General features: G+C 37.0%; 2 protein-coding genes across 2 annotated transcripts; both read left to right on the top strand.

Moving 5' to 3' along the window:
* On the top strand, positions 1–622 carry LOC138854839 (cuticle protein 19-like). Its single transcript, XM_070100190.1, has 2 exons — positions 1–132; positions 295–622. Exons 1-2 carry the CDS (start codon positions 64–66, stop codon positions 541–543), a joined length of 318 nt encoding a protein of 105 aa, XP_069956291.1. The 5' UTR covers positions 1–63; the 3' UTR covers positions 544–622.
* Positions 623–8,796: 8,174 nt separating this feature from the next.
* Positions 8,797–9,378, top strand: LOC128701416 (cuticle protein 19-like). Its single transcript, XM_070100189.1, has 2 exons — positions 8,797–8,894; positions 9,057–9,378. Exons 1-2 carry the CDS (start codon positions 8,826–8,828, stop codon positions 9,303–9,305), a joined length of 318 nt encoding a protein of 105 aa, XP_069956290.1. The 5' UTR covers positions 8,797–8,825; the 3' UTR covers positions 9,306–9,378.
* The last annotated feature ends 763 nt before the right edge of the window (positions 9,379–10,141 follow it).

Here is a 10,141-nt window from a genome sequence, read left to right as displayed (position 1 = left end):
TTTCTTATATAAAATTACGAACTTTGGCAGGTTGTTTTAGTGGCACTTTTTGTAGCAGGGACGATGTCCCACCCTCAGTCTCATCCCACCTATACGTCACCTACCCCAACATACGGCGTTCCTGGTCCTCAGGTAAATATCGTCCAAATTGGACAAGATTTTCTATATATTTTTGAAGCTATATTTAAAAAAAAGCTTAAGATGAGCATGATAATAAGATGTCATGATCCTGGCTATTTCCAAGAAAACAATATTCAGCACAGAAAACATAACACTTCTTTCTTCTTTTTTCAGGCTCCTGCTCGGTACGATTTCAATTGGACCGTCAAAGATGACCAGTCTGGTAACGACTACGGTCAACAAGAGTCTCGTGACGGCGACAACACCCATGGCTCTTATCACGTGCTTCTTCCCGATGGTCGTGTTGAAACTGTAGTCTACACTGTTAACGGTGACTCTGGCTACGTGGCTGAAGTGACTTACCAGGGCCAGGCCCAGCACCCAACACACCAGACCTACACTCCAGTTCCTGTCTATGGTTAAATGAACAGTGACATTGATATTATATTACATATTACAACTTATTCATGAAAGTTATGTAAATAAATATGCATCAATGAAATATATTTTACTTTTCCTGATATTTAAAAATATATGAAGTGTGCCAAAAAATTCATTTTACAATTGACGGAAGATATCAACTTTGTCAATAAGTTATATACTTCTTTATTATACTACAGTAAAAATATTGTAATCACAGCAGTCATGAAAGTGACACTTCTTGGCATTTATTTATTTGAAGAATAATTGTTTAGAGATCAAAAGGTACTTCATTAATCTGAAAACAATCAGTAGTACCATAAAGTAAGAAAAGTATCTAAATTATCAATGTGTAAACAACGAGTCATGGATACCTCTCAATTTATAATTTTTTAACACTTTCAGTTTCTGTCCAAAATATTTCAGTAAAGAAAAGATTTCTCTTATTTTTCCATTGCTAATTAATGTTAAACGTATTCATTAATCAGGGAAAAGATAATAAGAAACCAGTCCAGATACGTATAATACAAAATATGAAAACTAAACTTCTTTTTAAATGTTATATTTACTGAGACCAAAATAATGTAATTTAAAAACGTAATCTTTAGCATTAGCATTAATTAACCTATGAACTTAATATGAAATCCAAAATATTTTCTTCAAATTTTCCATCAATTAAATAAATGTTTTAAATGGCTTTGAAAATAACTATTGGAAAACAATAGTGTGTATCGCTAAATCTTGATGGTTCACTTTCTGTATCATACTTTTAGGTATTATTACATAGTGTATTGTAGAGAATATTTTAAAAAAAACGATCCATATATAATATCAGTTGCCGGGATTTGTTCTGAAATCGCATGCATACTAGATCTGAATAGTAGCCAGGACAGGACAGGAGCAGGAGAGGTGTGTGCTTGTCAGTACGAGAAGTCGCCATGCTTAGGCGTTGGTGTAAGTAGGTGAGTTTTTTTTTATTGTTTTTTTTTTTTTTTGTAAATTTATACCGAAGGTTATTTTATTGGTTTAAGTGCTCTCATGTAAGGCCCTAGTGTGCAGTGTTTCGGGAGAGTACTCGTACAGCCTGCAGAAAGGGGGGGCTGTCATGGAGCCTCCCTATTTATAAATGATAGTGTTTTACTCACTAGCAGCAGTGTGCTAGTGAGCTAATGTAAATAAGTAAAGGTGAGGGATTTTGATATGTAGTAGAGTAGGTTGTATGTTGTAAAGATAGAAAGTTGAAAGTGAACATAGAAAAGAGTAAGGTGATGAGGGTATCAAATGATCTAGATAATGAAAAATTGGATATCAAATTGGGGAGAAGGAGTATCGAAGAACTGAATGTTTTCAGATATTTGGAAGTTGATGTGTCAGCGGATGGATTTATGAAGGATCAGGTTAATCATAGAATTGATGAAGGAAAAAAGGCAAGTGGTGCATTGAGGTATATGTGGAGACAAAAAACGTTATGGAGACAAAGAAGGGAATGTATGAAAAAATAGTAGTACCTACATTCTTATATGGGTGTGAAGCTTGGGTTGTAAATGCTGCAGCGAGGAGGCGGTTGGGGGCAGTGGAGATGTCCTGTCTAAGGGCAATGTGTGGTGTAAATATTATGCAGAGAATTCGGAGTGTGGAAATTAGGAGAAGGTGTGGAGTTAATAAAAGTATTAGTCAGAGACCTGAAGAGGGTTTGTTGAGGTGGTTTGGTCATTTAGAGAGAATGGATCAAAGTAGAATGACATGGAGAGCGTATAAATCTGTAGGGGAAGGAAGGCGGGGTAGGGGTCGTCCTCGATAAGGTTGGAAGGAAGGGGTAAGGGAAGTTTTGTGGGCCAGGGGCTTGGACTTCCAGTAGGCGTGCGTGAGCGTGTTCGATAGGAGTGAATGGAGACGAATGGTATTTGGGACCTGACGAGCTGTTGGAGTGTGAGCAGGGTAATATTTAGTGAAGGGATTCAGGGAAACTGGTTATTTTTTATATAGCCGGACTTGAATCCTGGAAATGGGAAGTACAATGCCTGCACTCTGAAGGAGGGGTTTGGGATATTGGAAGTTTGGAGGGATATGTTGTGTATCTTTATACTTATATGCATCTAAACTGTTGTATTTCTGGGCACCTTTGCAAAAACATTCATTATGTGTGGGTGAGGAGAAAGTGTTGAATGATGAAAGTATTTTCTTTTTGGAGATTTTCTTTCTTTTTGGGTCACCCTGCCTCGGTGGCAGACGCCCGACTTGTTAAATATATATATATATATATATATATATATATATATATATATATATATATATATATATATATATATATATATTATACATTTTTTTTACCACCAAGGCAGGGTGGCCCGAGAAAGGAAAACTTTCATCGTTCACTCCATCACTGTCTTGCCAGAAGGGTGCTTTACACTACAGTTATAATACTGCAACATTACCACCACTCCTTCAGGACTCAAGTCCGGCCTGCCGGTTTCCCTGAATCCCTTCATAAATGTTACTTTGCTCACCCTCCAACATCACGTCAAGTATTAAAAACCTTTTGTCTCCATTCACTCTTATCAAATACGCTTATGCACGCTTGGTCAAAGTCCAAGCCCCTCGCACACTAAACCTCCTTTACCCCCTCCCTCCAACCCTTCTTAGGCCGACCCCTACCCCGCCTTCCCTCCACTACAGATTTATACACTCTCGAAGTCATTTTGTTTTGTTCCATACATGGCCGAACCACATCAATAACCCCTCCTCAGCCCTCTGGATAAGTTTTGGTAATCCCTCACCTCCTAATTTCCAAACTACGAATTTTCTGCATTATATTCACACCACACATTTCCCTCAGACATGACACCTCTACTGCTTACAGCATTCTTCTCGTTGCAACATTCACCACCCATGCTTCACACCCATACAAGAGTGTTGATAAAACTATACTCTCATACATTCCCCTCTTTGCTTCCAGGAGCAAAGTTCTTTCCTTTCACAGACTCCTAAGTGCACCACTCATCCTTTTCCCCTCATCAATTCAATGATTCATCTCATATATATATATATATATATATATATATATATATATATATATATATATATATATATATATATATATATATATATATATATATATATGTTTGTATAGGTGAGTTTTTGTGTCCTTGTAATAAATTTAGTATTGTCTCTACATTTAATATGAAGGTGCAAACTGGTCCTAGAGTGGTTTCTTTTTCTGTTTTAAAAGTATAAATGCCTTTAGACTAATCAGGTCGTATACCCATAGGATCCAGGACTTTTATTTACGTTAGGCAGTAAAAAAATGGAAAAAATATACTACAGGTTTTTTTGAACACAGATTGGGAACAATAAATCTAAAAGGGTTATTTTGCACTTGGGAAATAGGAGACAAAATTTGATTAGAATAATACAAAAGTTTCAATTATGAGGTTGAAATATATGTATTGAGTGAAGGAAGATAAAGTAAGTCTGGATCCCAATCAGAGTACATAAAGAGAACTCCGTTTCTGAATGAATGACTAAAAAAGCGCGTCTTCTGGGTTGAGTGAGAGCTTAGTTCTTCATTATTATATCGTGATAGTTTATTGTAAAGCTGAGACATATTTTTAGTAACTCTCTTCTCATATTTTTTGTAACTTGTTCAAGACACTAAAAATATTCCAATATTTCCTCTCAGAATATGTATAAAATCCATGGACCAATTACTCACACTACTAAAGTATGAAATATATTATTTGCTTATACAGTTATACTTAAAAATCACGAATGTGGATCATATTCCTTTGGGTATTTATATGAAAACTCAAATAGAAAAAAACTGAGAGAAGATATTAAAGCATGAACATATTGTAACAGTGAAAATACTAGCAATGCCAGGAACCATTTGGAACTATACTGCAGAAACAAGCGACCGTTCCTTACTTCTCACCATTTGCCACCTGGAAACTACCTGGAGGTTCTCTTTGTCAACACCCCTATGGCCCGGTCACCTACCAGACCACTAGGTGGATCAGGGCCTGATTAAGAAGGTTGTTACTGCTGGCCACACACAGTCCGATATACGAACCATAACCTGGTTGATCGGGCACTAACTATAGGTATCTGTCCAGTTCTGTTATTATTCACCTTTATTTGTGATGGAGGTTGTTGAACAGTTTTGGGCGCCGTATACTGTGTAAGTTTTTTTACTTGCATGGGAAGTGATTCGTGTATGCAGATTTGATGTATCTCTTAGGATTTAAAATGACCCTATTCACAACAGAATGTTTTGTTTTTCAGGATAAGAAGAGTTATCACTTTCATGTTTCAGTCAGAATATATAGACTTAACATTGTGTATATAAATTTAATATAAATAGTTAAACAACCTTTTCTATATTCCATATACTTGTGGAAAAAAATAAAAAATAAAGTTCATGTGATATTTCCGATTTACTCTGAAGATTAATATCATCAAAGATATTATTAAAAGCACAGATGATACTGATATGTGTACCTGATATAAGAATAATTAGATTAGGTTAGGTAAGGTTCGTCAGAAAACAGGACAAGTGTTTCCTGACACGGATCTTAGTCAGATGATGACCCGCCTTTAGATTTTTTGGTCATCTGACTGAGGCCTTCCGCTGGTTTACCGATCCACCCCTTTAAAAATTATGGTCACATTTATAACCATTTCTGGTTATACGAATAAATATATCCCTAAACTTATGATAATGCATAATATTAAAGTTACTTTTTCAAAGCTCTGTATTCGATATTAATAAAATTAATAAGAAAAATTACAATATTATCTGAGAGAGTTAGAGCAAAGGAAGGGGTTGCAGTAATGTTAAATGATCAGTTATGGAAGGAGAAAAGAGAATATGAATGTGTAAATTCAAGAATTATGTGGATTAAAGTAAAGGTTGGATGCGAGAAGTGGGTCATAATAAGCGTGTATGCACCTGGAGAAGAGAGGAATGCAGAGGAGAGAGAGAGATTTTGGGAGATGTTAAGTGAATGTATAGGAGCCTTTGAACCAAGTGAGAGAGTAATTGTGGTAGGGGACCTGAATGCTAAAGTAGGAGAAACTTTTAGAGAGGGTGTGGTAGGTAAGTTTGGGGTGCCAGGTGTAAATGATAATGGGAGCCCTTTGATTGAACTTTGTATAGAAAGGGGTTTAGTTATAGGTAATACGTATTTTAAGAAAAAGAGGATAAATAAGTATACACGATATGATGTAGGGCGAAATGACAGTAGTTTGTTGGATTATGTATTGGTAGATAAAAGACTGTTGAGTAGACTTCAGGATGTACATGTTTATAGAGGGGCCACAGATATATCAGATCACTTTCTAGTTGTAGCTACACTGAGAGTAAAAGGTAGATGGGATACAAGGAGAATAGAAGCATCAGGGAAGAGAGAGGTGAAGGTTTATAAACTAAAAGAGGAGGCAGTTAGGGTAAGATATAAACAGCTATTGGAGGATAGATGGGCTAATGAGAGCATAGGCAATGGGGTCGAGGAGGTATGGGGTAGGTTTAAAAATGTAGTGTTAGAGTGTTCAGCAGAAGTTTGTGGTTACAGGAAAGTGGGTGCAGGAGGGAAGAGGAGTGATTGGTGGAATGATGATGTAAAGAGAGTAGTAAGGGAGAAAAAGTTAGCATATGAGAAGTTTTTACAAAGTAGAAGTGATGCAAGGAGGGAAGAGTATATGGAGAAAAAGAGAGAGGTTAAGAGAGTGGTGAAGCAATGTAAAAAGAGAGCAAATGAGAGAGTGGGTGAGATGTTATCAACAAATTTTGTTGAAAATAAGAAAAAGTTTTGGAGCGAGATTAACAAGTTAAGAAAGCCTAGAGAACAAATGGATTTGTCAGTTAAAAATAGGAGAGGAGAGTTATTAAATGGAGAGTTAGAGGTATTGGGAAGATGGAGGGAATATTTTGAGGAATTGTTAAATGTTGATGAAGATAGGGAAGCTGTGATTTCGTGTATAGGGCAAGGAGGAATAACATCTTGTAGGAGTGAGGAAGAGCCAGTTGTGAGTGTGGGGGAAGTTCGTGAGGCAGTAGGTAAAATGAAAGGGGGTAAGGCAGCCGGGATTGATGGGATAAAGATAGAAATGTTAAAAGCAGGTGGGGATATAGTTTTGGAGTGGTTGGTGCAATTATTTAATAAATGTATGGAAGAGGGTAAGGTACCTAGGGATTGGCAGAGAGCATGCATAGTTCCTTTGTATAAAGGCAAAGGGGATAAAAGAGAGTGCAAAAATTATAGGGGGATAAGTCTGTTGAGTGTACCTGGTAAAGTGTATGGTAGAGTTATAATTGAAAGAATTAAGAGTAAGACGGAGAATAGGATAGCAGATGAACAAGGAGGCTTTAGGAAAGGTAGGGCGTGTGTGGACCAGGTGTTTACAGTGAAACATATAAGTAAACAGTATTTAGATAAGGCTAGAGAGGTTTTGGTGGCATCTATGGATTTGGAAAAGGCGTATGACAGGGTGGATAGGGGGGCAATGTGGCAGATGTTGCAAGTGTATGGTGTAGGAGGTAGGTTACTGAAAGCAGTGAAGAGTTTTTACGAGGATAGTGAGGCTCAAGTTAGAGTATGTAGGAAAGAGGGAAATTTTTTTCCCAGTAAAAGTAGGCCTTAGACAAGGATGTGTGATGTCACTGTGGTTGTTTAATATATTTATAGATGGGGTTGTAAGAGAAGTAAATGCGAGGGTCTTGGCAAGAGGCGTGGAGTTAAAAGATAAAGAATCACACACAAAGTGGGAGTTGTCACAGCTGCTCTTTGCTGATGACACTGTGCTCTTGGGAGATTCTGAAGAGAAGCTGCAGAGATTGGTGGATGAATTTGGTAGGGTGTGCAAAAGAAGAAAATTAAAGGTGAATACAGGAAAGAGTAAGGTTATGAGGATAACAAAAAGATTAGGTGATGAAAGATTGAATATCAGATTGGAGGGAGAGAGTATGGAGGAGGTGAACGTATTCAGATATTTGGGAGTGGACGTGTCAGCGGATGGGTCTATGAAAGATGAGGTGAATCATAGAATTGATGAGGGAAAAAGAGTGAGTGGTGCACTTAGGAGTCTGTGGAGACAAAGAACTTTGTAATTGGAGGCAAAGAGGGGAATGTATGAGAGTATAGTTTTACCAACGCTCTTATATGGGTGTGAAGCGTGGGTGATGAATGTTGCAGCGAGGAGAAGGCTGGAGGCAGTGGAGATGTCATGTCTGAGGGCAATGTGTGGTGTGAATATAATGCAGAGAATTCGTAGTTTGGAAGTTAGGAGGAGGTGCGGGATTACCAAAACTGTTGTCCAGAGGGCTGAGGAAGGGTTGTTGAGGTGGTTCGGACATGTAGAGAGAATGGAGCGAAACAGAATGACTTCAAGAGTGTATCAGTCTGTAGTGGAAGGAAGGCGGGGTAGGGGTCGGCCTAGGAAGGGTTGGAGGGAGGGGGTAAAGGAGGTTTTGTGTGCGAGGGGCTTGGACTTCCAGCAGGCATGCGTGAGCGTGTTTGATAGGAGTGAATGGAGACATATGGTTTTTAATACTTGACGTGCTGTTGGAGTGTGAGCAAAGTAACATTTATGAAGGGATTCAGGGAAACCGGCAGGCCGGACTTGAGTCCTGGAGATGGGAAGTACAGTGCCTGCACTCTGAAGGAGGGGTGTTAATGTTGCAGTTTAAAAACTGTAGTGTAAAGCACCCTTCTGGCAAGACAGTGATGGAGTGAATGATGGTGAAAGTTTTTCTTTTTCGGGCCACCCTGCCTTGGTGGGAATCGGCCAGTGTGATAATAATAATATTAAAAATAAAATATTTTGTTATTCTAAGAAAATGCAGCAGAGTTAAAATATAATTGTATTGGGGACGACACAAGTAACTGTCAAGGTTGTGACGTCATGAACTTGGAGTGAGGCTCCTGGTATATAAGTCACTGGATTCATGCCGAAGCATCAGTCTCATCCCACTTAGTCACTAAACATGTTTCTCAAGGTATAGTGATAGTGTTATATTTACTGTACCCATGTGTAACGTATTAATATTTCAGTCTACAGAGTATTATTATGCTCACATTTCTTACAGTGACAAAGAATAAAATAACATGAGGTGCTGGCGATTTTTCTGGCAATAATACTTGCAGTTTTGCTGTCTAATTTTTAAACTCGTCGTCTTTTTCATTAATATAAATTTCTCTAAAAGTTCTTAATATAATGAAAAGGATTTTCTTATATAAAATTACGAACTTTGGCAGGTTGTTTTAGTGGCACTTTTTGTAGCAGGGACGATGTCCCACCCTCAGTCTCATCCCACCTATACGTCACCTACCCCAACATACGGCGTTCCTGGTCCTCAGGTAAATATCGTCCAAATTGGACAAGATTTTCTATATATTTTTGAAGCTATATTTAAAAAAAGGCTTAAGATGAGCATGATAATAAGATGTCATGATCCTGGCTATTTCCAAGAAAACAATATTCAGCACAGAAAACATAACACTTCTTTCTTCTTTTTTCAGGCTCCTGCTCGGTACGATTTCAATTGGACCGTCAAAGATGACCAGTCTGGTAACGACTACGGTCAACAAGAGTCTCGTGACGGCGACAACACCCATGGCTCTTATCACGTGCTTCTTCCCGATGGTCGTGTTGAAACTGTAGTCTACACTGTTAACGGTGACTCTGGCTACGTGGCTGAAGTGACTTACCAGGGCCAGGCCCAGCACCCAACGCACCAGACCTACACTCCAGTTCCTGTCTATGGTTAAATGAACAGTGACATTGATATTATATTACATATTACAACTTATTCATGAAAGTTATGTAAATAAATATGCATCAATGAAATATATTTTACTTTTCCTGATATTTAAAAATATATGAAGTGTGCCAAAAAATTTCATTTTACAATTGACGGAAGATATCAACTTTGTCAATAAGCTATATACTTCTTTATTATACTACAGTAAAAATATTGTAATCACAGCAGTCATGAAAGTGACACTTCTTGGCATTTATTTGTTTGGAGAATAATTGTTTAGAGATCAAAAGGTACTTCATTAATCTGAAAACAATCAGTAGTACCATAAAGTAAGAAAAGTATCTGAATTATCAATGTGTAAACAACGAGTCATGGATACCTCTCAATTTATAATTTTTTAACACTTTCAGTTTCTGTCCAAAATATTTCAGTAAAGAAAAGATTTCTCTTATTTTTCCATTGCTAATTAATGTTAAACGTATTCATTAATCAGGGAAAAGATAATAAGAAACCAGTCCAGATACGTATAATACAAAATATGAAAACTAAACTTCTTTTTAAATGTTATATTTACTGAGACCAAAATAATGTAATTTAAAAACGTAATCTTTAGCATTAGCATTAATTAACCTATGAACTTAATATGAAATCCAAAATATTTTCTTCAAATTTTCCATCAATTAAATAAATGTTTTAAATGCCTTTGAAAATAACTATTGGAAAACAATAGTGTGTATCGCTAAATCTTGATGGTTCACTTTCTGAATCATACTTTTAGGTATTATTACATAGTGTATTGTAGAGAATATTTTAAAAAAAACGATCCATATATAATATCAGTTG

Source organism: Cherax quadricarinatus, chromosome 72 (genome assembly GCF_038502225.1).
Source record: "Cherax quadricarinatus isolate ZL_2023a chromosome 72, ASM3850222v1, whole genome shotgun sequence".
NCBI lineage: Eukaryota > Metazoa > Arthropoda > Malacostraca > Decapoda > Parastacidae > Cherax > Cherax quadricarinatus.
This window is presented reverse-complemented; position numbering and strand designations above follow the sequence as displayed.

What these genes read in the sequence shown, in the direction of transcription:
- LOC128701416 (XM_070100189.1), top strand. Translation starts at nt 8,826, where the DNA reads ATGTCCCACCCTCAGTCTCATCCCACCTATACGTCACCTACCCCAACA. An exon ending in ACGGCGTTCCTGGTCCTCAG is followed by an intron (nt 8,895 to 9,056) that starts GTAAATATCGTC and finishes TTCTTTTTTCAG; the next exon opens with GCTCCTGCTCGGTACGATTT.
- LOC138854839 (XM_070100190.1), top strand. Translation starts at nt 64, where the DNA reads ATGTCCCACCCTCAGTCTCATCCCACCTATACGTCACCTACCCCAACA. An exon ending in ACGGCGTTCCTGGTCCTCAG is followed by an intron (nt 133 to 294) that starts GTAAATATCGTC and finishes TTCTTTTTTCAG; the next exon opens with GCTCCTGCTCGGTACGATTT.